This window comes from Podarcis gaigeae (genome assembly GCF_964106915.1).
Source record: "Podarcis gaigeae genome assembly, chromosome: 10".
Lineage (NCBI taxonomy): Eukaryota > Metazoa > Chordata > Lepidosauria > Squamata > Lacertidae > Podarcis > Podarcis gaigeae.
The window spans coordinates 72,009,118-72,036,839 of NC_139686.1; the positions used below are offsets into that span (position 1 = coordinate 72,009,118).

At 44.0% G+C, this 27,722-nt stretch overlaps 1 protein-coding gene across 4 annotated transcripts in view; it reads right to left on the reverse strand.

Annotated features, from left to right (window-relative positions):
* The window catches only part of HGF (hepatocyte growth factor), a 56,686-nt gene extending 32,669 nt beyond the window's left edge, over positions 1-24,017 (reverse strand). For 2 of the 4 annotated variants that reach the window (XM_083701492.1, XM_083701491.1), the window contains exons 1-6: positions 23,742-24,017; positions 9,517-9,679; positions 6,573-6,685; positions 5,779-5,893; positions 2,864-3,006; positions 2,026-2,146 (exon numbers count right to left, since the gene is read on the reverse strand). In XM_083701492.1, the coding sequence (XP_083557618.1) occupies positions 2,026-2,146; positions 2,864-3,006; positions 5,779-5,893; positions 6,573-6,685; positions 9,517-9,679; positions 23,742-23,808 (722 nt within the window). In that variant the 5' untranslated portion in view covers positions 23,809-24,017. Of the gene's footprint in view, positions 1-2,025; positions 2,147-2,863; positions 3,007-5,778; positions 5,894-6,572; positions 6,686-9,516; positions 9,680-17,525; positions 17,601-23,741 lie in introns of those variants that run through there. The other 2 variants (XM_083701493.1, XM_083701494.1) reach the window with 2 other exon arrangements.
* Positions 24,018-27,722: the final 3,705 nt, after the last annotated feature.

The window sequence follows — 27,722 nt, forward strand, 5'->3', positions numbered from 1 at the left end:
GCTTTACCGTTACTAGATAAGTCAACTGCTCTCCATATACTGTATTTAAGCACTACTTTACCACTTTAACAGCCATAGAAGATCCTGGCAACTATACTTTGCTAAGGATGCTGACTTCACAGAGCTACAACTCCCAGGATTCTCCATGTCTGTGAAAGTGGAATAATAGCACTTCAAATGTATGGTGTGGGTGTGACCTCAACATTCAAAGGCAAAGAATTTTCTTATGCAATTCATATCAATGCAAATATATATCCTACACCATAGGACATATCTACACTGCAAATTAAAGTTTGATGTATACCAATTTAACTGCCATGGCTTTAACAGAATATTATTCACCTATTATTATTATTATTATTATTATTATTATTATTATTATTAGTATTTTTTCCATTAAGGATTCTAAGTCCCCCTCACAGATCTACTGTTCCAAGTGTTTACTGAAGAGAAAGAATAACTATTAAACTAGTTTACATCTACAGTGTAGATACCCCCCCCCCAGGACCATTCTGCATGGCCTAAATTACTCTATCAGCTCCTTTTGAAGGGCTCTAAAGTACAGATCACACTGTATGCTTGGATAACAGCCATAAGAACAAAACCTTTTTAGTCTGCAGTGTCCTTGCATTGGCTCAGATTCACGTTTTTGGCATGAAGTACGGTAAATACTGCAACAACTTAAGTAACTGTCCAAAAACAAAACTCACAGCAATGAACATTGCCTTCAGCCAATGTTTTTTTGTCTGTGGGATGGGAGGATGGGAGGATGGAAGATAAATAAATATTAGCAAAACAAAAATCAAAACCTTTATAGCTTTAATAGGCAAAGGATCAAAAATCTGAGAAGCTTAAAGGTTAAGTATTCTGGTAGAGATTTATGGAGGACAGTAAAGATTAAGCTCATAAATATTTTCAATTATTTAAGTCACTTTGATAACAAGCTATTTAAAGTTGGTTGGGGTTTTTTAGAGATATCTGTACCTGTGTGTGCATGGTCTCTCTTCTTTCACTCTCTCGTTCATTAAACCCTAGTTATGCTATTAAGATTACCTCATGCTTTTAATTAGAAGCTTTTATGAGCAAACATAAAAGTGAGTTACTTCTACTACTCAATCAATATGAAGTTTAACAATTTCCAATGCTATGTATGGTTGTAGTCCAAAGTTCATTAAAATTAATGAGGATTGTACATGATTCAATACGTCATAGATTGCATAGGGTTTATGTTGAACAATTAGCATTCAAATGAATGGAACACCACTGACATTGGTTTGGGCTTGACACATGAACGCTCATGGATTGGGTGATAGCTCCAACATCTACTCAAGTTGCAGGTAGCAATATTCCTACAGTCTACTTTTCAAAAGCAAGCAATGAAAAACTATGTCTGCTATAGAGGATTCACATACCCAGATAAAACTTTTTTCTGGGCCTAAATAAAAGTGCTGTATTTCCATTCAAAGTGCTGGTTTTGACCTTTAAAGGCTTCATAGCTTGGGGGCAGCAGACCTATAGGATTGCCTAGATTCACATCCTATAAGACCTTTCACAACAGCCCTTCTTAGGTGTCCCCATCATCTGGGCCTTTTTAGTGGTGGTGCTCCAGTTATGGAATGCTGTCCTCAGAGAGACTCACTTTACACATACATTGTTATCATTCTGATGCCATTCTGAGGCACTCTTATTTTCTCACGCCCTTTCATTTCAGTTAGTTTCTTCTCTGCTGAAGGTTTTCATGCCATCTTTAGATTCTGCTATTTCTCCTCTGTGCTCTGCATTTTTTGTTTCCTTATTTTTAAGCTACCCTGGCAACTCATTGGAAGGACAAGACAAACATCATTCTAGTTACTAATTAAATGCATGAATGAAGAGTTGAAATCCAATTCATGACGTAAAAAGGTGTGCATTGCAATGATTCCAATAGCCCACAGACAGCAACATTGCAGCAGTCCTGTCTCAAAAAGACAGACAGGTTCCATTCACAATCTGTACTTCCTTAAAATAAATGAAGAGCATTTTTACTTCTCTGGACGAAATGGATGCCTGTGTGGTCTCTGAAGGTCCCAGCGTTGACATTCCTTGCCAGTTTCTGTGTGGTCCATGGGGCCTCTATAGCTTTCGCCATGGCACGTCATGCATTCAGCTGAAAGTACAGAAAAGTGACTCTTTTCTAGGATAGTGTTGAGCTCAACACCTCATTCCAATACTGCAGATAAAGGCATATGTCAACAAATAGCAACCCCCTGTTAGATTCACATGGTCTTCTATAAAATTAATTATGGTTTTTATCAATTTTTGCCTAATGTGAAATTTGAAGTACAGTGGTGCCTCGCAAGACGAAAAGAATCCGTTCCGTGAGTCTCTTCGTCTTGCGTTTTTTTTCGTCTTGCGAAGCAAGCCCATTAGCGGCTTAGCGGATTAGCGCTATTAGCAGCTTAGCGGGTTTAGCGGATCAGCTGATAAGCGGCTTAGTGGATCAGCTGATAAGCGGCTTAGAGGCTTGGGGAAAAGGGGGGGAGGAAAAAAACCCCACAGGAACTCCCAAGACATTTTCGTCTTGCAAAGCAAGCCCATAGGAAATTCGTTTTGCGAAGCACCTCCAAAACGGAAAACCCTTTCGTCTAGCGGGTTTTCCGTCTTGCGAGGTGTTCGTCTTGCGGGGGACTTTCAAGAGTTTCCAAAAGGCAGCCTAGATTGTCACAAAGTTTGAATCTTAAGCGTGAAGAAAACGTTGTCTAATAATTGTCAGAATCTAAGCTGCACTCAAAAGACAGAAATTTGTGATGTGTCATATTTGTAAAGTTAATTCTGCTTCTGCACAAAACTGAAATCAACTAATGGTTGACCTTCTGGGTGTTACCTTCTGAGCAGAGGGGAATGTCACAGGGTTCGTGACGCTTCGTTGGGCTGCTCGTAAAGCACCAGGGCCCGCCTTCCTCTCCCCGGGGATTGCGGCAGTAGTTTTCACGTAGATCTTTACCTCGATAGCTCGAAGGCAAAAAGCTAGTTTTAAAATGACAATCATTACAGTATAAGAGCATGCAAACTTTGTCACGAACCTTAATAATTAGTTTATCTGACTCCTATTTATTTATTTAATAAATGTTAACTGCCGGCTGACTTTCCTGCACGAGTTAAAAATAATACTTGAAAACTATACAGTAAAGCAGTAGAGAACAAAAATGTAGTCAGGCGAACAGCAGCAAAGAGCATCTGTGAGCTAGAACTGTACCAGTAGGTTTTGCCGGTGCCAAATAATATCTTCCTCTGCAATTATTAATTAGACTCCCTAATTTTATACCCGAGTCTACTACTTTACATATGCTTATCATCCAGGCCAGGTATGGTATTAATTTATATTATACACCTGAGGACATTTTACGGCAATTGTTGGCTAGAATAGGACAGTATGAACATATAACACCAGTTCTGCCTTGGCTGAACAGGTTACCAATTCATTTCCAGGCTCACTTCTAGCTCATATGCTAGAAACATCTCTTTTTTCTGGAGTAAAGAGAAGAGGTGCCTTTCTCATGTAGTCCCTATTTTTCCTTATTTCCTCTTCCATGCTATCAATCTTTCATAACCTCTTTGCTAAGGACAGCTTCAGGGAAGCTTTTCTGACAGAGAATTACATTCCATGTGTGTGTTTAACAATGGTATGCCCTTGTGTTTTGCAGTATTATGGAAATTTCCTCCCCCACCTCTTTCATCAGAAAGTCCTAAGCTTGGGGAAGATAAGCATTAAATGCAAGCCAGCAACATTCAATCCAGATTGCCCTAAATATGTTATCATACAGCCTTTCATATAGAACAACAAAAAAATTCTTGTTACAGTTTTGGAGGATGAGATCCAATCCTGTCTACTAGCTTTCCAAAGTTCTGCTGGGACACAAGGGCCAGTTTTTGCTTGCCAGTGCTACATGGGCACATGACTTGGAAGCATAAAAGAATGTCACAAGCAGGCAGGGCTCACCATGAAGCATCACTTTGGCAGGCAACTAAAGGAGCCTCAGTGCTGCCTGAAAAATGTGCTCCCAAACTTAAATGTGCTGACAGTGTCTACATATTGAGCGTTGTTTGCCTGTACTTATGCACATACCAAAGGTAATTATGTAGAGGTCACAGGTAAGTGTGCACTGGGTCCCACCTTTATCTAAACACAACAAATAAGCAGAAAGAGCAATTCTAGGGGAAGAACACTTCTAAAAAGTAGCTTGAAGTTGATCACCGTGATGCTCATCAACTCTATTGTACTAACTAGACAATTCCCATATTTTTTTTATTTTTTTTTTTTTTTGCAGAAAATGGCAATGAAATCTACTCTACAGAACCTTTTTATTACAGAAATTTATAACAAAATCTACTGGACAGAATTTTTCTGCCTTAAGAATCCTATATAAAAAAATATTTTGCCCATACAATGAAATCCAAAATAGGGAAACATCTCCTAAACCATGAACCCAGGTTCAGACAACACACTCAGCCAAACGGTGGCTTGTTCAGCACAATGCAGAGGTAAAATTGTGTTCCTGCCATGAGTGGGTGTGGATTTCACCACCACTACCTAGAAGAGACACAAGAAGAGACTTTTCCAAGGGAAAGGGGGTGGCAGTCAAGGCGAGGTAACCACTCATGGGGAAGCAAACTGGGGCTAATAAGGCCACTCCTCTCCTTCCTCATCCTCAAAGCAGCCACAATCTCTTTTCTGAGCTCATTCACACTAAGCCATCATTTGACTTAGTGTTACGTGCAAACTGGGCTCCCAACTTTAGCCATGAATATTTTTAACGCTGGAATGATCATGAAACCACTCTTTATGTGAAAGAATTTCAAAAGACTTCTCTTATCTGGCTTTTGCAATACCTGATTCTTTATGCATTTCCCAGGATATGTATTCTTCACGGAAAATGCCCAAGAACATTAATCTATGATCCTGATCTATTTTACATTGTCTGTTTATATTTCAGTGAATGGTCTCCAAATACAAGTATTCCAGATTTAGTACAATTTAACTTCCGTTTTCTCTCCTTACAACATGTTGGAATATCATACATTCAATAGCACAAATCTAGCCATCCCAGTGTAATAAATTATGGATTAACCTCAACATTTGGAGAGAAAATTCAAGATTCTCACAGTTTTCATTTATCATTAATGAAAATTAAGCACTTCCTCTGCTTTGAGGGCCCCCATCCTGCTGTGTCCCCCATCCAGCACTGCTGTCTCAACGTACAGCACTTTTCAAGAACCACTTCAGCTTTTCTGATGTATATATGGAAATCATTCTAGTGTACACCTTAAAAATAAAATGATACTGCAACAAACTTGTGTTTCCCAATATGTACACCCTACAGAGATCATCAGCAGTCTTAGATCTGCAGGTGCATTTGCTGTCAACTGCCCAGTTGTTCATATGACAGTCATCTTTCAATGTCTCAAGGGCTGTCACACAAAAGATGGAGCAAGCTTGTTTTCTCCTGCTCCGGAGGGGAGGACTCAAACCAATGGATTCAAGTTTCAAGAAAGGAGATTCCAACTAAACATTAGGAAAAGCTTTCTGATGGGAAGAGCTGTCTGACAGTGAAAAAGTCTCCTTTGGAAGCTGGTGGACTCTTCTTCCTTGGGATTCCTGCATTGCAGGGGGTTGGACTAGATGACCCTTGGGATCCCTTCCAATTCCACCATTTTATGATTCTATTATCAATGAAAGGAAAGGAAATTGGCGGGAGAAAGTTATGCAAGACTGGGTTCTTGTGATCTCATCAATCTTACCTGTGTTCATGAGGTATTGTGGAATTCCATGCCTGACACCGAATGCCACTTTTTGTGACTGATATGGTTCCCTTATAATTTGCTCCTTTACCAATGATACAATTTCTGACATAGTCTGTGGGAGATGAATCATAAAACAAAGCAGATAAATGGAAGACCTCACATTTTATTAGTGAATAAAAATGCATAGAAATTTAGCAAGTGTACATTTATACTCACACATAATAAAGGTCAACTCATCTTGCTTTGTGCCAATTGTTCATGACTAGTACAATTTTAAAAAATCTAAAATTCCATACAATAATTTGTTAAATGTTTGGGCCAGTATCCCAAGAACTATTCAACTAATTCTGTGCACCAAGAGGGGCTCTGAGCTTCCGTTTCTCAAACAGCACCGCCCCAGTGCCAAATGGCAAAGAGATGAGAGTCAAAATAGTTCAGAGAATGAGCCTGCTGTTCAAAGTAAACAACATCAAATCATTGGCCACTTACAAGTCCTTGGCCTTATCTATATTTATTCACTCTTTAAAACCTTTGTTGGGACATAAGAAAATGTTCTGTTTCGTTTCATTAATTTAATCCTGCAGCTAAACAAGGAGTTTTACTTGACTTTTTTTCCTGGAACTGTTCTTTTCAGTTCCCCATCTGACCCTTGGAATGAAAATGGTTCCCCATCTCTGTATTAGAACTAAAGGCAGGGGGGTTCACAATAGCCAATGAGACATTATACTAACTCACTCACTCAGGCAGGCTTTCTTGTCTATAATGTCATGGCTAACGAAGAAGCAACTTACCTTTCTTTTCATACAGGTCAAATGTGTTGTCTTCCCTGCTCCTCACTCCATTTTCTAGGGCAGTAAAGGAAAACCAATGGCAACGTTTGGAAGCCTTATCAAATGCAAAAGCCCTGTGCAGAAAATGGGATGAATAAATAGTCAAACTCTAGTAAGATGTCCAACTCTGTTTGGGAAGGAAGAAGTCTCAGTCTGACTGAGGAGACTCTCAGGCCCTTGACAGACAGAATGCAACATCTGGCCCTAACAAATGCCGAGGTTTTTCCTCTGAACTTCCATGAATCCACTCCCCATTCCCCTCTTTCAAAATGGGAACGAATCACTAGCCGGTTCAGGGAGATCTTGCATTGCTACCAATAATGAAAGTCAGATACTCATTGTTAGAAGCCTAGAAAAGTACAAACGTTGCTGGTGGTGATGATGATGATGATGATGATGATCCAATGGCTTCCAACCTTGCTTCCAGTGGCTCTTGGGGGGTAGGAGTGATGGCTGTCCTCACTGACATCACATGAATATCTCATGGACTTTTGCTATGTTATTATGTAACATTATTCCCTATTCTGTTTCCAGTAACAGAGCCAGTGTGGTGTGGTGGTTAAGAGCGGTAGACTTGTAATCTGGGGAACCGGGTTTGCTTCCCTGCTCCTCCACATGCAGCTGCTGGGTGACCTTGGGCCAGTCACACTTCTCTGAAGTCTCTCAGCCCCACTCACCTCACAGAGTGTTTGTTGTGGGGGAGGAAGGGAAAGGAGATTGTTAGCCGCTTTGAGACTCCTTAGGGTAGTGATAAAGTGGGATATCAAATCCAAACTCTTCTTCTTCTTCTATGTGCCTGAGCCCAGGAAAGAAGGAAGGAAGGAAGGAAGGAAGGAAGGAAGGAAGGAAGGAAGGAAGGAAAGAAAGAAAGAAAGAAAGAAAGAAAGAAAGAAAGAAAGAAAGAAAGAAAAGAAACTACCCTAAACTCAAAAAACCATGTCCTCAAAAAGGTCTTACAATTTCACATACACACACAAATCCAAAATCGAATCAATCTTGAAGGGGGAGGTATTTGCACTCTATTCTGCACAAAATGCAATTTAACTCTCCCCCCCCCCCAAATCCTGGGCCAAATAGTTTCACATAGTTTTAGTAGAAATCTGCTGCCTCATCTTCTTCCTTCTTGTATCTGTTCTGAGAGAGGGGAAAGTGGGCTTTCCAAGTGGCTCTATTGGCCAGAGCTGGGAATAACAGTTTTCAGGAGTTACTGCAATATGCAGCGCCACTAGCATAGAGGTGCCATCAATATAAAGTGGAAAAGCCAAAGTTTTCAGGAAACAGATCCGTTCTCTCTCTCTGTCCACCTGCCTCACTGCCCCAGACACCTGGCTCATCTCCCAGGACATGCTCTGAAAGCTCAGTGATTATGCTATCATTTTTAATGACCTGAAAGAAATCTTCCTTTCATAACTAGTAGAAAAGGCCATGTTATACAATAAAAATCATTCTGATTTAATTCATTGACTACAAGATATTATTATTATTATTATTATTATTATTATTATTATTATTATTACCTGAACTTCACCAGCTGGTCATAGTGCAGGTTACAACAACTTAGGTTACTGGACTACAACTCTCATCAGCCCTAGCAAGCATAGCCAGGGATGATGGGAGCTATAGTTCAGCCACATCTGCAGGGTCAAAGGTTCCCCACATCTGCCATTGGGCAACGTAAACCAGAAGAAAAATGTGGACACATTCCAAAATGGAAAAAAAAATGCTTTTGTTCCACAAAGACATATAGGATATCTGCTGCTATAAGCAGAAAAGCAATCAGCAGCCAGATAAATGGAGAATAAGCAACTAGCAATAATAATAATAATAATAATAATAATAATAATAATAATACCTGCCCATCTGGTGGGTTGCCCCAACCACTCTGGGCAGCTCCCAATATCATCGTTGTCATCATAACAACAACAACAATAACAACAAGCATTAATAGTAACAATCAGATCCTATATATCAAATAAGCAATACTCAATAATCCATTAGGATCCAATACTAAACAGTAAAAATAAACTAGCCAAACCATTACATATATCACAAAACTGTCTAAGGTGAAATTACATATATATAAAAAATGCTGTGAAAATGCTTTTTTAAAAAAAGTTTTGAAAAATACATTGAATTTTGCATAGCCTTGTTGCGCCCTGAATTTTGCATAGCCCTGTTGCGCCATCTAGTGTCGCATTTGTATATTGCACTTTACAACACATTTAAAACATTTTATTTGCAGCTGTATAGCTGAGTCCCAAGTTTGCAAAATACATGCACGTGAAGCTGATCTGGGCAATTGCCTGAAAGCACTTCTCTCTTAGAAACTCTTGGCCCTGGGCAATTCCTTCAGTTTGTTCTTTTCCAAATGGCTGACCACCAGCAAATCTCAAAAAAAGACACTCCACATTTACTTACTTTTAACACCTCATTATATTCCAACTTCTGAAAACATGATCTCATTTTATAATATTTTATAGCCTTTTTCCAAGCAAGTTCAAAGCAGTAAAGTTGTCAAAATGTCATAAGAAACAGATAAAACCAACAAAACAAGAAGGCTAGAAATATCAACAAATTTATTAGGAGGCTATTCACCCCTCACCCTTCGCCTGGTATCCCAGGACTGTCTTCAAAAGAGATCAGTAGCAGGAAATGAGTTTATGCAATTCTTCCACAACCGCAGGGGGAACAACAATAATCTGAACAGGCCTGAAGTCATATAAACAGCGCACCTAATATCACCTAACATCAGCTCAGCCAGCCAGCTTCAAAAATATTTTGCTCAAATGCTCTTCTAAAAAGCAACGTTTCCTCTTGTCTATGGAAGCTTGTCAGTTAAATATCATGATGCTTGGACTAGACTAGTATTTTGGCAATACTAAAAGCAAATTAAAACATTGCTTACTTGCAAGAGAATGGAAGTCCTTTATTCCTGTTGCATCTTTTGGCGCACTGTTCCGTAGTATTTAGCAGCTTGGTCTTCACTTTCAGCGCCTTGTCTATTCTCATTAACGTGGCATCAGCTGTCTTCCTGTAGTCATGAAGGGCATTTCTTTTCCCTTTGCCTTCTGCAGAAAGAACCAACAGGTTCATAGAGGCAGCACTTTTTCCCTAAAGAAATATTTAGGGGAACTCCCATTTCCCTACTCATATTTAAATACTGCCCCCCAATGAGGCCAAAGTTAGATTCACAAAATGTTTAGGAATATGCCTCCCCCTGCGTCCCCCCAGAAAAAAGCACTATATACAGGCATTAATCACATATGGATGAAGAACTGGGGGGGGGGGGCGGAAATGAAGAGTAATGAACAACGCTAACAGACACTCAGGATCCAGCAGTAATTGCAGATTTGGGCTATAAATTGGGGAGATGTGGCAGGAGAAAGGTGATGATGGAGTGATGGTAGCTGAAGGAAAAGCAGCAATGGACAAATTACTCTTTGACTACAGGTGTAGCTTAGGGCCCAAGGGATGGTGCAAGACCTGACAGATGGCATAAACTGAATTCAAGCTGAGCCAAATGCTTCTTCCCTCGTTTTGTGGGACCATTCATCTCTCTTGAAAGTGAGGGGGATATTCAACAATTCTGGGGGCAGGGGGAGGCAGGCAAATTCTAAAGTGGTGGCAATCTTACTTTTATGATTCCATGATTCTATGAAATCAGAAGCTGGGATTGCGTCTGTAATTCCATAGATGTCCTGGAGAAACAGGGACACTTGGTGGGTATCTACTAGTAGACCAAGAAAAGAAGCTTGGAAGTTTCCCTGCCAGGGCTAAAAGAAGCCGGATGGGGGCGCAATTTTCATCAGAACTGTACTGCAAGAAGCAAAGGTTTATATCCTCCTCCCTGTGCACTGCAGTCCCAGCACATTTCCAATTACCTAAAAGCATTGGGTTTTCTTAATGAAATAAATCAAATATAGACACAGTGGCAAGTTTATCATCACATCTAGTAAAGGTAAAGGGACCCCTGACCATTAGGTCCAGTCGTGGCCGACTCTGGGGTTGTGGCGCTCATCTCGTTTTATTGGCCGAGGGAGCCGGCGTACAGCTTCCAGGTCATGTGGCCAGCATGACTAAGCCGCTTCTGGCGAACCAGAGCAGCGCACGGAAACGCCGTTTACCTTCCCACCAGAGCAATACCTATTTATCTACTTGCACTTTGACGTGCTTTTGAACTGCTAAGTTGGCAGGAGCAGGGACTGAGCAACGGGAGCTCATCCCGTTGCGGGGATTTGAACTGCCGACCTTCCGATCGGCAAGCCCTAGGCTCTGTGGTTGCAGGCTTGCTTCCAGCTGTTGTTGAAGATAATGTGAATGCTGAAGGGGATGCATGAAAAGTTGTCAAGGCTACTTTGTCCTAATGTGGCCCTAGAAGTAGTGTTCATTTTCACTTAGGGTAATTCCAACTGCACACACCAAAATGGGAAAGGACTGCTAAAGCAGCAACAAATACACACCCAAACACACCGGAAACCTCAACAGACAGGGTGGTAGACTGGATAAATTGTTGGGGCTTGCATTTGGAAAAGCCAAATTCACATTCTCACTCAGCTGTGATGTGACGCTCACTGGGTGGCCAAATACTCTCTCTTTCCACCCCACCACTGCCTAACCAACACAGCAAGCATAAAATCCCACTCAAAGGTCCTTGAGGGTGGGCTAAAAGTGTAACAAATAAGCACAACAAATAAGTATTCAGCCATTTGGAACACAAGCTGAAGCCTTTATTACTTTTACCCACTGGTTTGCATTATGATCTTCTGAGAATAAAGCTGATTTCACTTTAGCAAAGAAGCTACATAAAATGTAAATCTAAAAACAACTTTAAAATAGTTGAGTGCCAGAAATCTGTCACGTTACTGCACATGAAGTATACTTTTGTTTCTCCTTTTGCAATATTTCCTTCCTTCCTCTAAAATACATTGCACCAGTAATAAGCTAAAGAGGTGTCACAAGCAATCAAGATTACAACAGAGGTTTCCTAGAAGGCCTTTTTTTCTTAAAGCAACTGTAGACTTCTACATCTAGTGGCTCCACCACATTTTTCAATCTCGGTGACAGCTTGGATGGCTTTAAAAGAGGATTCTACAAACTCCTGAAGGAGAAAGCTGCCAGTCGTGGTTCTGCTCAGGTTCTGGTTTCAAGCTTCCCATTGGCATCTGGTTGTTCTCTGTGAGAACAGGACGTGGACTCGACGGGCCATTGGCCTGATCCCGCAGGCTCTGCACAGGTTTTTAAGTGTTATATGAAACTTTCTCAGCACCCCTCCTCTCCTCTATCCCCACCTTCATGATATGCAGCAGATTCCACAGACCTAGCTGGCCTGACCTTAGGTCCCCCAGCTTCAAGCCTGTTGCCACCAGGCAATCGATCACCTATCTGTACGGGGACTGCCTGGTGGTAGCAGTGGAGAGCAGCAGCAACACTGTATTCAGCACTGGGTTGCTTGGAGCCACAATTTCCCTCAACGGTCCCTCAATACACCAATGTATTTTTTGAAATTTAAGTGGTGATGCCAAGCCACCTGACACAGGGAAGCTTATGGTAGTTATTATAGCAGTGGCAGTGTTTCTCAAACTTGGGTCTCCATCCATTGTTGGACTGCATCTCTAGCTAACAGGACCAGTGGTCAGAGATGATGGGAGCTGTAGTCCAACAACGGCTGGAGACCCAAGTTTCAGAAACACTGGATTAGAGCAGCAGAAGGCCCTGTCAAGGCAATGGGGTCCCAGCAGCTGCTGAAGGATGCAACACACTAAACCTTGACCTGTAATACCATCTACAGACTTTTGGCTGGCCGTTAGCAGCTGCGTAGCTTGAGCCCTTGGACCCTATAGAAATGAAAGTAGGTCTAATTCTGAAGCACCCTTCACATATGAAGGAGATGCTTCCACATAGTGCAATCTTCCAAAACTGGGAGATCCATATAAATGACAATGATCTTGCAAGTGGTGCCAATTTTGGGGGCCTTTCCCACCTAATTAGCATCTTTCCTTCCACTTGTGATTGCATCATTCACTCACAGTTCCTTCATGTGTTGAATTGCCTCTGTAAAAAGGTAAAGGGACCCCTGACCATTAGGTCCAGTCGTGGCCGACTCTGGGGTTGCAGCGCTCATCTCACTTTACTGGCCGAGGGAGCCGGCATACAGCTTCCGGGTCATGTGGCCAGCATGACTAAGCTGCTTCTGGAGAACCAGAGCAGTGCACAGAAATGCCGTTTACCTTCCCGCCAGAGCAGTACCTATTTATCTACTTGCACTTTGATGTGCTTTCGAACTGCTAGGTTGGCAGGAGCAGGGACCGAGCAACGGGAGCTCACCCCATCGCGGGGAGGTAAAGGTAAAAGGTAAAAGGACCCCTGACCATTAGGTCCAGTCGTGGCCGACTCTGGGGTTGCGGCGCTCATCTCGCTTTATTGGCCGAAGGAGCCGGCGTACAGCATCTGGGTCATGTGGCCAACATGACTAAGCCGCTTCTGGCGAACCAGAGCAGCGCACGGAAACACCATTTACCTATTAATCTACTTGCACTTTAAGGTGCTTTCAAACTGCTAGGTTGGCCTCTGTAGGAAAGCACAAAATGAGTGTCTGAGTCATGGTGAAAAACGTAACGCTGGAACAAGGGTAGGGTACCCTTTCAGCTCCATGGATCCTTATCAAGATCAACCTTGCAGGCCAAATTTGACATGCGGGGAGGGCCACCCATGTGGTGACATGGCATTTTATTCCTGGGATAGCTGACAGCTCAGGCAGCAGAGAATGAGATTCTTAATCTCAGGGCTGTGGGTTCAAGACCCACGTTGGGCAAAAGATTCTGCATTGCAGGGAGTTGGACTAAAATGACCCTCATGGTCTCTTGAGACTCTGCAATTCTATTATTCTATTATCATTATGACGTTGCATGATTGATAGGTGGGTTGTCCTCCCCACCTCTCAAAATCCCTTGTGCACCCATCAGTCAGCAGCTGACTACAGTATAACAAAGAAATCACTCACTGGGAACCTGCTGCTTTCACCCCCTCAAAGAGTGAACATAGCTAGTGCCAACAGGACCAAGGGCCACAATGGGCCACTGGGAATCAAGAGGGTGGTATCAGAAAGCTCAGAGGAACCCCAAGCTTTGCAGAAGTACCAAAAAACCCTTCGAAAAATCCTGAGGGTGCACAAAGCCCCCAAACAGCCTTCACAGCAAGCCCAGTAGCTATGAAATATTGTCAATTGGAAAATAAAAATAACATATAGTCAGGGAGTGGAATGCTTGAGATCTTTACAGTTTATAGTATCCTGGAGGAAGCCATGGCTGGCTGGCAAGAACCCTGAACAGGAGATGTGGATATACTGCAATATTTTGTTGCAAGTACCACCTGTATATAACCGGTGAAACTAGCATTCTTTTCCAAGTACTGCTGCACATTACGCAGGGGGTGGGGAACTCTGAAATAAAGTGTTATAAGTTTGGGGGGTGGGGAGCAGGCTGTATGCCAACTCACTCTAACTCCTGGATTCAGCAAGTGTTAAAAAAATAAGCCAGGCTGGCTTCCTTGTAAGGTGATCACCTAGGTGATGGGCTATTAAGAGGAACAAAGACGTGGATCAGTGCAAGATGGCAAGTGGGTGGGTCCCCTTCCCTCAAATGTTTGCTTTCTCTTGGGATTCAAGGCTGTGGCTGTTGGGGAAGCAAGGCCTTCTGGAGGTGTTAATGCTGTGAAACCCTCCATCGTAGGCTCAGGTTGTATATATGTGTAAATAAAGCATGTTCTCCTTCATGGAGATCACGTCTGCTGAGCCACCCCTCTGTTACCAGGCAGGGTCTCTAAAGTTGACCTGGGGCAGTGATTGGTTCACTGGGTTGCTGGGGTAAAAGTTATGTTGCAATTTTGGTGGGAGGGGTAAAATGTTTAAATACTCTGCACGCAGCCTGGAGCTTTCTCTTTGCTGCGTGCAACGGATCACCCGCCCACCTGCCCTTGAGTAAGGGGTTGTTGCATTGACCTTGTTATGCCTGTCATGGGGTCGTCTGCCGTTGGGGCAGGGGCCTGGTAGGAATTTTGTCCATCTGGCTGATTGGCTGGTCCATTTGGTTTTTGCCTACTGCGTAGCAAATCGTCACAACTTGTAAGTTTGCGGTTAGGCATTGGTTATAAATTGGTGGAGGAGGGGTTAGGATAGGCTGGGCCTGCCCCTCCATGGTTGCTGCGGAAAGGGAATTCCATTAAAGGAATCCTGGGGCTTGCTATCTTTTCGTCCAATCCCTGGAATGGGACTAGGGCCGGCAAGCCTTCGGGGAGCATGCGGATGAGAATTGAGGGTCTGTGACTCAGCTCCATTTCTCCCCGACTTGCTTTCCCCTGCACTGTCTCTCGGTGGTGCCCGGAAGTCAGTTCTGTCCCCAGGCGGGGGGACAGATAGTCTTAACCAATGCCTAAACAACCACTCACAGTTTTGTATTTAAATAAAGTTGTGGCCAAAATTATGCCAAAAACCTTAAACAAAAATTAAGTGTGCGTTGTGAGTTATTTGGGGGGTGGCTTGGGGACCTTGACACGAAAACCATGTATCATAAAGACACCAGGCTACACTTCATTTGCAAAGGAAGCACAAACCCCTGGGTAAATGCCTGGAACCCTGCAATCTCACCCTGCTAGGAAATTGGGGTACAACAATAGTGTATTAAAGTGAAGAAACATGAAATCTCCAAACTCTCCAAACTGAAAGGAACTTTAACAGAGGAGGCAATTGTATGCAGCTTCCATTTTTTCCCTGGACTTATGTAAAACTGAAGACATGCCAAAGAAAAGATTACATCTTTCGCATTAGTAGGTGGAATGTCAATAGATATTTATCTATAGAAAGAGCTACTGACTAGCCCTTAAACATCAGCTTAAAAAAATGCAATCTGTAGTTTTGTTTTGTTTTTAATTAAGAAAAGAATTTCACTTGGTATTGTGTAAGACTGCTCGTTAGCAATTAGCATATGGATAATTCAAGTCAAATAAATACTAAAAATCAAGTAATTTGTAGTAAAACACGCGCACGCAACTAGGTCACAGCAAAGTTACAAAATAGATTTACAAAGTACAGTCAAATACAACCCCAGGGCTAATAAAATTGAAGTCCAGCTCAATTGATTTTTAAGGGAAAACAGCAATGAATATGCTGGAAACAGCAATGGGTGAGGGAGAAGGCAATTTTTAGGCAGTTTGGTATTTTTAAACACTTTACCATTTTTACCAAGGAAATGAATGTTACCCAGCTATGATATACATTGAATTGTCTTTTTATCTTCTTTCCAATCCATTTTTCAGTATATTACTGAGGCTTCTGTTTGTGCAGTTGTCACATAGACCCCAAAGGATTTGCCTTTCATCTGCATCCTGCATTCTGTACATGTTGCCTTCACAACCTACATCAAGAAGGGCTACCAATGCAACAGGCAGTAACAAAGAGCCACACAGGCTGTTTTATGATATAGTTAGGGATTTTCCTGGACATTACTGGGACTTCAAAGGCAAGTCCAGGGGGAATTTCTGAAAGGCGGTGCTTTGTCCTGAATCATAGCCAAGTCAATCGAAAAATCACATGGGGGTGTTATCTAAAAAAAGCTGAACAATTTCGGAGTCTTTCTATTGGGGTGTCCTGGTTTTTACTTTTTGAAATATGGCAACCCTAAGTATAATTGGAAGGTACATGCCCCAGAGAGGGACAGCCCCTTTCTTCCTTCTTCCAGGAATAGGTTATCTGCACATCAGGGTGGTTTGGCAGCCTGGCATAAGGTTTTGTTCTGCTGTTGTCCCTCTGTAGATGCCTATCAGTCTAGATACACATCGGACGAACAGCAGCACAAAGCTTCCAAACAACGAATAAGAAGCTTTTGTTTCGACGTTCAGTGTCCCCTCCCACCAGTAATAACGTCACCAAAGTTTCCACTCCTTTTCATAGGAAACAGTTCCCTTATGTGACATGTATAATTTTATAACTGGTGCCATTTTTGTTTTTATTCTGCTAATGAATATAAGTAGCCTGTGCACTCCCATTGGGTTTGAATTCAAGTGTCCTCAGCCCAAGTCAAATTCCATATCCAACCCCTAGATTAGCTCTTGTAATTTTATTATCTTAGTCCTGAGGAGTGGGTTTTAATAGATGAGAGAGGATAGTTTAATTAGAATTTATCTCTCCAGGCACCCATGTGTGGGGATTGAACAGAGTTTGAAGTCCCATCCTTAGTAGCAAAATTGAAGCATAGGAATTAGGCTGTAAAGCATGGGAAGGCAAACTAAGGACCGCGGGCCGGATCAGGCCCAATTGCCTTCTGGATCTGGCCTGCGGATGGTCCGGGAATTGCCGTGTGGATCACCAGCATGTGCGTTCTTTCCCTCGTCCTCCCCCTCCCTCACACGGCGGTGCCGGCACTCCCTCCCTCCCTCCCCCTGGCTTCTCCCTGCCCTGCCTAGAGGAGGAAGGGGGCTGGGCTTTGTTGGTGCCAGCAGCAGCAGCAGCACTCGAGCGGCCGCCATTTTAAGCAGCCCCTCTCTGGAGCCCTTTTGCATGCTGCTCATCGTCCCGCCGCCACCGTCAGCCCCTGCCGCTCGCCAGACACAGGTAAGCAGCCACCGGGGCATGTGGTGCTCTGCCATAATCCCTCCCCCCCAAAAAAAAATATAGTCCAGCCCCCCACAAGGTCCGAGGGACAGTGGACCGGCCCCCTGCTGAAAAAGTTTGCTGACCCCTGATGTAAAGCATTGCTTTGAACAAGTCCAGCTACAAACTAAGCTGGCTCCTGCTTTTCTCACCCCGCCTAACAAAGAATCAGACAGCAGACTGGGGAGTAAGTTTAAAATATGATTTATTTACTTATAGTCATGCATCAGTTCTCAGTTACAGCAGTAGTAAAAACTATGCAGATAAAATACTTATATTTTCAGTAGAAACAGGCATATGCCTGGGCTGGAGCACGTGGAGGGCATGTCTGCCCCCTCGCTGGTCCAAGGAAGAAAATGGGAGGGAAGGAACAGGAAATACTTCTTTGATTCTTCCTGCTCAAGAGAAAAGGGGAAATGACATCACACAGAGCCCTCTCTTTACCAATTACATTTCTATGGTCTGAGTCTTTGCCTACCAGCAATACAGCTCTGTGGTCATTAGCCCCTAAACTTACTAACTACAGTCATACCTCAGGTTGCGGACATGATCTGTGCGGGAGGCACGTTTGCAACCTGCAGTGTTCGCAACCCGCAACACTGCGTCTGCACAAGTGCGTGATGCGATTCATATTCATCCATATTGCTTGGGAAGGAGAATCTGGAAGGGTAATAGTGTGGCAGGGTATCACATCCAAGAATCCCTGAACACAACAATTGGTGGGGTGGCGCCAGTTTCCTTGGCATCCCAGCTGGAATCAGGGCGAGAGATGAAGCAAGACATACATCCAGTGAGTATTAAATGTAACTCCACATTCTATGGCTCTCCACTTGCACTAGTTCAAATTACTACAGCAGCAGTTGTAGTACTCATGTAGAAATGCAAAGGAACAGGTTTAATACTTGAGAAATACAGAAGTCTCATTCTTCTGTGAAGTCCCTGCACTGCTTCGTTAAGGCTAACTTCCCTCATTTCTAGCTAAGTAGTTTGGTTAGGGCAGGCTAGCTTCAGAAGACCAGGAGGATAATATGTGCACAAAGTCCTACACACGGAAAAAATGAATGATGATGACAGCTTGAAAAAGCAACAATGGTTGAAAGCAGAAGTGAATAAATATTACTGCACGGTGAACAACCCACAGAAGGACTTCATTAAAAAATGTTAGCTCACCATGACATTTTCCTGAGCTGAGTTATACAGAAATACATACCAAATTAAGAAATGAGGGCAGGGAGTAAAGAGGAAGAAGCAACACATCCCCTCCTGTGTTTGGAACAATGAATGGCCATTCCTATTCCCCAGCTTAACACAGTGTGTGATAGCGTAGGCAAAACAATTCCTCGCCAAACTCCCAAACACAACAATCACTGACATGACATGCCACTATGACAGGTGTGGAGAACCTTTGGCCCTACAACTCCCATCAGCTCCAAGAAGAATGACCCATCCAAACTATGGGAGTTGTAGTACAGCAACACCCAAAGGACCAACAGTTCCCCATACCTTCTCTGTGAGAATGATCTGAGAAGTAGGAAGTCCTTTTTTCAATTATCACATCTAGCACGAACTCATTGGGTAGCTTAGGCCGGCAGCATTGGACCATCGCACAAGGAAGCTGCCTCCACAGCTCCCTTGCATTCCGGATCCAGGCCCCAAAGGCCCAATCCAGCTGCGACTTCCTTCCCCGCAGCTCTGGCCTCAGTGATGGAGCCTGTCGTGGGGGCACCTAGTTGTGCCTCTAAAAAATGTACCTGGGTCCATGCCCCCCCCATGCTACACCACTGCCTTACTCTATCTTACCATTCAGTGTGTGTGTTCCAGATGTTGTGGACTACAACTTCCATCAGCCTTGGCCAGCAGAATCAATGGACAGGGATTTGAGGAGCTGTAGTCCACAAATATCTGGAGGCCCCAAACTGCCTATCCCTGTGATTGAATATCCACTGGATTCCTTTCGAGCACTGTGGATTTATTATAATGGGTACAATATTTATCAGATCATATTAACTAAAGATGGCATGTCCATTTGAAGCCGAGGTGTTCCAATATGCCTGTTTGAAAAACTGCAAGCAGAAGCAACGTGAGCGCAATTCCCCACAAGCAGTTTTCCTCTTGAATTCTGCTTGTTCCCTACCCCAGCCAATCCCCACTTCCCCAGGTCTGGACTGGCTGCTTATTGAACTCTGATTATCAGCACCAACATTGTCCTCTGTATCCATGACTATGGACTGCAAAACTTGCTGTTCCAAAAAATAGCTAATTCTGGTCAAATAACAGCGTTCAAGGGCTTCTGACAGCAAGTTTCTTCTTGCTCTGCACCAGCCATTTTTGTATATGTAATTTTCTTTTTCTTTTTTACCCTGAGATGCATCACTTTACAGTTGTTTACACTGAAATGCATTTGCCATTTGCTATCCCATGACTGCTAGGGACGCGGGTGGCGCTGTGGGTTAAACCACAGAGTCTAGAACTTGCTGATTAGTTGGCGGTTCGAATCCCCGCAATGGGGTGAGCGCCCGTTGCTCGGTCCCTGCTCCTGCCAACCTAGCAGTTCGAAAGCATGTCAAAGTGCAAGTAGATAAATAGGTACCGCTCCGGCAGGAAGGTAAACGGCATTTCCGTGCACTGCTCTTGTTCGCCAGAAGCGGCTTAGTCATGCTGGCCACATGACCCGAAAGCTGTACGCCAGCTCCCTCGGCCAATAAAATGAGATGAGCGCCGCAACCCCAGAGTCAGTCACGACTGGACCTAATGGTCAGGGGTCCCTTTACCTTTACCTATCCCATGAGTGCTAAGCTTACTTAGGCCATATTGGTTCTGCTCCAACAAGGCTTGTTCTTCTATATACTTGATCATTATGGGTGGTATTCAAGCACGTTTTGCTCACAGTAGACATGTTGGGGTGTTTTTTTAAAAAAAAAAAAACCTGCAGCAAAACTGTCATTTTCCTGCCTTTTAAAATCTGTCATCCAAATTTCACAGAATGTCTGTGTGCACTTTGTTCTCTGATATCTATACCCATTTTTTTAAGTTTCATGAGGAACAGCCTTCACACACCCATCCACCAGCCCTCAGAAGCAGAGATCCCTCACTCTATAGCAGAGAATGCACATTTCCACTCTAGCTTTAGACCATGTTATAGAGTGAGATAAGCTTTCCCCACTAAGAGGCTTTCCTTTCTTTGATTTCAGCGGATGATTTTCCAGTTTTTACGCAACATCCTAATCTTGAGCCCTTCAGCTCCACTTTCCTCATGCTGCTCTGCTCACTAAAATAGCTTTAAATAGGAAAAGTGGAGGGGGGAACTCTGATAAAGGGGATCAAATGCTATGTGCTTTAGGACTCCCCCCTCTCAGTGTGTGTGTGTGTGTGTGTGTGTGTGTGTGTGTGTGTGTGCGTGTGTGACCAATAAGCAGCTATTGGCACTTTGCACCGAATGGATTCCATTATCCAAAAAGAATACAGTCTTCAGACTGGCAGAATATCATTTTAACTGCTGACAGCATACGGCATAATAATAATCTACAGCTGAAAGAATAAATCACTGCAGGCTAATGACATGTAGTTATGTAAACACAGAGCCAACAATACACAGCAAAATCTCTACTATGCTTCTGAATATTTTGATTCACCAAAGTTCAGATTTTCTTCATCTGTGATGTGTGGCTACATGAGTCACATGGAAAATGCCATGAAATGTGACCAGAAGCAGGCATGTTTGCAGCAAACTCAGCTTCCTTGTTAGGTGGTTTATTTACACACTTGAAGTCTGAGTACTCTGGAGAGGTTGTGGCAAAAGCATCCACACCATACATTTAAAGCACTCTTACACCTCTGGGGAAATCCTGGGAACGGCGGTTTGCTAAGGGTGGTGGGAATTTGTGAGGTCAGCACAATTTAAAAGTCTACAGTTCCCGGTTCTCCTGGTGCACATCAAATACAGCACCTTTACAGAGAGAATGGGATGCAGCAGATTCCTATTCCAACTCAAAGATGGCCTTGACTTAATAATTCTCTCTCAAACTACTGTAATCTAATGCACAGGGTTAAGCTAAGGGTGTAGCATTAATCCACTATGAAGAAATTTGGCCAACAGATTCGACCACTAAAGTGTTACCATAATTTAATAAATCCAAAATATAAGGGGGTAATGTTTTTAATTAGTTGATCACAAAAATATATTTAGGAGCAATTATAATCTATAGTGTACTGTCACTAAGATATATAGACAGCAGATTTTCTAAAAGCTCAGGGAAGTGTCACAAACTTTTATCTGTGATTTTTCATAACTTATATTCGCATGTATACTGAAAGAGATTCTGATAATCTAGAGCAACTCACAACTGAAAAAGTCAGCATGCATTTTTAATTGAAGTCCCCCTGCCCATGCCCTCAAGAATGTGATGCAATTCAAATAAGGTGTGATGTATAACAGAGGTCTTGCTCTTGGCTGAAACAAACAAAAACCTACTTTGCAAGTATAAACATTTATGTTTATATATTTAAAACTTGACCAATCCAAAACCAGCCCAGACATCCAACAGCAGAATAACCATGATGTAATAAGACTATTTGATTCCCAGATACTTGCAGTGATCAACTAGATTAGCTTCTGGAGTTTTATCTATGAGAACTGATATTAAGAATTTTAATATAAATCCTGTAGCAAAAATTAAATAACACTTTCCATAACAAAAAATTAAGAAGAAAATAAAGAAAATAAATGGTAAAGGGGGGGGAATATTTGTGTTTATAATACTGTATGGAGTCAATCTATTGTTTTTCCCAGCGTGTGAAATATTTACATTCTGAGAAAATAAGACTGAAATAAAATGGAATTTGTCTATCCAAGGATGCACTTTGGGGATGGAAATGAAATAAAAACTTGTCTTCATCCTAAATCACGTTAACTGGGATCAAATGTTGAAAGTGATTGCAGGAGAGAGAGGCGGTAGGACAAGAAGGATGCTGAAAGTACGGGGGAGATCATGTTAGTGACATGGAAACTAAAGCTCACCTGGACCGTCATTAAAATAAATAAATAGAAATAGCACTTCGTATCAGACAAACTACTCGACTATCAACTCTTCACAGCTGTATAAATAAGCTGCATTAATAAGATGTATAAATAAATTAGAGGAAGTTAGCAAAGTGCTCCATCATGCTGTCAAAGTTATCTACAAAAAAGGTACTCGTGGTTCCAAACCGATAAGCAGGTATATCTGTTTCCACAACATTTGCCTTAGCTAACTTCAAAAAAGAGAAAGAGGGACAAAAACCCAACGTGTTTCCTTTATAATAAAAAAATATCCCCCAGACAACAGAGAAATGCAAGCCCCGTCCCTCTGGTGTTCCAGTCCCATGGAAGACACTCAGAAAACAAAAAACCAAGTCAGCAGTTTCCAGTTGTTGATTGCTGATTGTTTGCTCTTCCTACTTTCCACAGCCTCGGGAACTTGATTGGCTCGGAGATGAAATGTTAATTAACTTGGTCCAGAAATAGACAGTTTACTGCACTGGAGGCACACACAAGGACATGGCCCTCATTTAGGTGTTCGTTCCAAGCCTTGGAACTAGGTCTCCTGAGGTTAGGATGCTCACTGTTGTCCTCATACTGCTTAACATGTAATCAATTACACTGCAATAAGGGACAGATGTTTCCTCTTGCCCCATCACAGTTGAGAGAGCCTAGAAACAAGCAGCGAAATAACTCTCCCGCTTCCCCTTAGATCTGCTAATCTGTCCAGTTCACAAAGATTGCACATATGTAGGTCTTTGGGCTCCGAAAACTGTGCACATGGGGGTTTTTTAGGGGGGGGGGCAGAGAGTGCCTTTACACAGAACAAGACAAATTCTGCAGCCACATCCACAGAGAGTTCTCTTCCTGCACAGATCCATGAAGTCTTTTTAGATCTACTGTATTTACAGGAACACTTAGGTGGGGCAAAATACATTTCTGTTTTGATTTCTAACCCAGCCAGTCTCCCACTTGCTCAGAGAGGATAACGGGGTTTGCTTTGAGGCGTATTTTTATTTCGCTGCCACTTTCTGGCATGGATAAAAGGGAACCATATTCGATCCAGACACCTGAATGATTTGATGCCCTACTACAGTACAAGCGTCCTGGGACACGGATCAGGGGGTGTCGCAAAACAAACTTAACCCTTTAGTTGCCGGGCGCTTTTCACACGTTCATTCGCCCTCCGGACATCCCTCGCCAGAAAAAAAATAAATCGAAATAGTTCTCGTCATGCATTTGGATACATCCTAAGCACAGAAAATTCTCAATATCCCCCCTCTCCCGTAGATGCATACTCGCGCGCGTTCACACGCACGTGTGCGCGTGTTTCCAACACAAACGTGGGGAACTTTCAATGCACGCAAGAAGCGCATTTGTTCAAAAAAGAAAACGAAAAGGCAAGAAGTCCCGAGTGGAAAACGACCGACCAGCTCCTTGAGGGGAAAAGAAAAGCAGGAACCGAACTCACCTGCCCAAGGGATGTTGCTGATGGAGTGGAGGAAGAGTCCGAGGGGCAAAAGCCGGCTGGTCCACATGGGGGCTGGGGGGGCTTCGGTGGCCAGGAGGGAAGAGGAGATGCCCAGCCGGCCAAGAGAGGAGACGGAGCGAGCCGAGCTGCTGCTTTTTATTGCGAGGAGCCAAGTTTGGTTGTGTGATTAACTGGAAAGCTCCGGGTCCCAACTCCCTCTTACGGTAAGAAAGTGTTGAGACAACACTCCCCTCCTCCCTCTCCCCGCCTCTCCTCCAAGCCAGTCCAGAGAGAGAAGCACGAAGGGCGCAGGGACCCCCGCAGACTCCGACGGGCAAGCCGCGCCCGCCCGGGGGAGGGAGGGAGGGAGAGGCGGGCGCGGCGCCGACGACACGCGCCCAGGCGCACAGGGGAAGCCCCGAGGCACCAGGCTGGCGGGACGCGGGGAGCAAGCACCCCGGCCGGCGGGGCCACGTGTCAGCGGAGGTGCAGAGAGACAGGCTGGCCTGCGGAACGCCCTGCCCCTAGAAAACGCTTTATCTAGTTATCCGTTTGCAAAGATGTTGTTGTTTAGTCGTTTAGTCGTGTCCGCCTCTTCGTGACCCCCTGGACCAGAGCACGCCAGGGACTCCTGTCTTCCACTGCCTCTCGCAGTTTGGTCAAACTCATGTTCGTAGCTTCGAGAACACTGTCCAACCATCTCGTCCTCTGTCGCCCCCTTCTCCTTGTGCCCTCCATCTTTCCCAACATCAGGGTCTTTTCCAGGGAGTCTTCTCTTCTCATGAGGTGGCCCAAGTCTTGGAGCCTCAACTTCAGGATCTGTCCTTCCAGTGAGCGCTCAGGGCTGATTTCCTTCAGAATGGAGAGGTTTGATCTTCTTGCAGTCCATGGGACTCTCCTCCAGCACCAGAATTCAAAAGCATCCATTCTTCGGGGATCAGCCTTTTTTGTGGTCCAGCTCTCACTTCCATACATCACTAGTTTGCAAAGATACAGCCCGCTTTTCCGCCAAGGGTGCAGACATACATCTCTCAACAGCCCTGTGAGGTGGGTTAGGCTGAGAGGGTGAGTGACCGCCTGAGGTCACCCAGTGAGCTTAATGGCCAAGGGAGGATTTGAACCCTGGTCTCACCTATGCTAGCTTTCCTGCCAGTGAGTATGCCCATGTTTCTACACTCTGTGGCTCGATGGGTCTGGCTGTTAACCAGGAGGTTGGGGGTTTGAGCCTGTGGGCAGGATTGGACTAGATGACCCTCAGGATCCTTTCCAACATAAGATTCTATGGTTCTGTATTCAGGGGAGGGTTTTTGTTTTTACAATGTGGTGGGAGAATCACCACATCTACAGTGCAGCAATACCTTTATTAGTCCTACCCAGCATTTGATAAAATAGTGAGGTATCACTCCAGTTCTGCAGGACACATAATGAGGATGGATGTAAGAAAAATGGGAGAGCAGGGACAAAAACAACTGACTTGAGTGTTAAGCTCACCCCCCCCCATCCTCCCCACCTTAGCTTGGGGCCTAGGCTGGAGAACTCAAAGTCGTGCTCACTATCTTGTTACACTTAGCTTGATTATTCCAATAATTATATTGCCCAACTCTAATGCCATGCTGGGCTTTTAGAAGGAAGGATGGATAGACACCTAATTCTTTAAATAATACACATTAATAGACCAAGACTGCTCCCTGCTTTTACAGTGGTACCTCGGGTTGCAGATGCTTCAGGTTACAGACTCCGCTAACCCAGAAATAGTACCTTGGGTGAAGAACTTTGCTGCAGGATGAGAACAGAAATTGTGTGGTGGCAGTGGGAGGCCCCATTAGCTAAAGTGGTGCTTCAGGTTAAGAACAGTTTCAGGTTAAGAACGGACCTCCGGAACGAATTAAGTTCTTAACCCAAGGTACCACTGTATTACTTTCTTTTTGTCCCTTGCAGAAGCATTCAGAAATGTAAACTCCCATCCACAATTTAAAGTGGTCCTGGCGGGGTAGAGAGAAATACCGCTCGATTCTGCTGAATGCATCAACAGGGCCTGAGCCAGTATGTTTTCAGCAGCTGGGCTCCTGTGCCTTTTTTAATTGCTGCACGGTGGGCAGAAATGCTGCAGGTACATGCTTAGCAAGGGAATGTGGCGGTGATGGAGAGAGCATCACCTGTTGCATTTATGGTTCCAAAGCTGCTGTTATTGTTACAGGACTCCTGACTCTTTGCCCCCATTCCCCGGATAGTTACTTTAGCCTGCTCATACTCCCTTAGAACACTTTAAAAAAAAATACTGCTCTTAAGCATTTTTGCAGCCTAGGCAAAAGAACTGGCTTGGTCTTTTCCACAGAATGGAAGGTGGCAGGATCCCCAAGGAGCTGGCTTCAGGCACCAGGACTGTTGGCAGACCAACTCTGCATTACAAAGATGTTTGCAAATGGGACATGAAGGGTGGCAACATCAACCCCGCCATGTGAGAATTCTTTGCAGGCGACCTCAGTGCCTGGAGACAGTCAGTCAAGTTGTGCATCCATAACAGTGACCAGAGGAGGAGTGAGAAGAAACGGCATGGTTCATCTGCAGCAGCACAAACAGATGCCTTCACTTGCCCCAGCTGCAACAAAACATGTCTCTTCTGCATTGGTCACTACATAGTGGTGTCGCAACGGGGGGGCAGGGGCGGGAGGGGTGCCATGTCGGGGGGGGGTGACAAGAAGGCATCCCATGGGGGCTCACGGCGGCGCAAGCAGCCATCGCGCTGCCTCAGCTACATATAGAGAATCCTCCATTCACGGCTGCAGCCGTGAGCAGAATGTGCTGTACGTAACAACACCGCACATGCACTGTACATAGTGGTTTGCCGCCAGCAACGCTCGAGCGCCATACGGACAGCGGTGGGATCCCTCTGTCGCCGCTACAGTTGCATGTAGAGGATCCTCCGTTTGCGGCTGTAGGAGCAACAGAGGGATCCCGGCACCATCCGTACGGCGCTGAAGTGGCAGCACCGGCAAACCACTATGTACAGCGCATGTGTGGCGTTGCTACGTAGGCCGCATGCAATGCCACAAATGCACCCTACGTAGCAACGCCCCAAGTGTCACGACGCCTTCGTTCGCCCCTGTCTCTACAGCCACAGCAGGTGCTCTAACCTTTCAACAGTTTGACTTCACCCCCATCTCAGAATGGGTTATGCTACAGAACCAAGCTCCCTTTAACATTAGCACAAATCTGAAGAAGCCCAGTAACAATTAGATTTGAAATCCCACTCACATCGACTCGACTGTACCCCAAAACTGCATCTCTTCTTAAATAGCAGGCATCCACCCAAACCTGTGGCAGACTTGCCAGGGCACAAGCCCCTTGATTGTCAGTCAGAGAAGTGTCCAAACTCAGATGTATCAACCTTCTTCCCCAGTATACTCTGAGTATGACTAACATTGGCTACAACCTGATGTTTGCAGTGTGTTTGAATGCAGAGGTAGTAGGGAGCAGGGGTGAGCAACCTTTTGTCCATTGCATGTTAGTGGGCAGGGCTGACGGTGGGCAGGGCTGGAGCCAAAAGTGGGCAGCCACTGGTTTCTCCTCTTTCTAAAGCCAGTTCTAGGATTGAAGGCACAGGTGGCTTTTGCCAGAGGTTTGCAGAGACTGCAGATTGCATGAAGCACTAGATTGCAGCTTGCCTACCCCTGGCATAAGAGATAACACTTATTAGTAGCAAATGAGCAGAGATATGGCCAGCCATTATTTTAGAGGGTGAGTGCAATTGGTGAAAAAACACAATGTGGTTGTCTCCCATTCATCAGATAAGTAGAATTCAGTTCTTCCCTACGTAGTTGAGTGAGCGCTTGCCATTTCAATTCTGGGAATCATAGTATGATAGAATTGTAGAGGAGGAAGGGAAAGCTTGCAGGTATTGCATTTTTTTGCTTTTTACACAGTTCTTAAAGGTACAGAGGCCTGCCAGAAAGATGAACTCTGTGAATGGTATTGCTATTG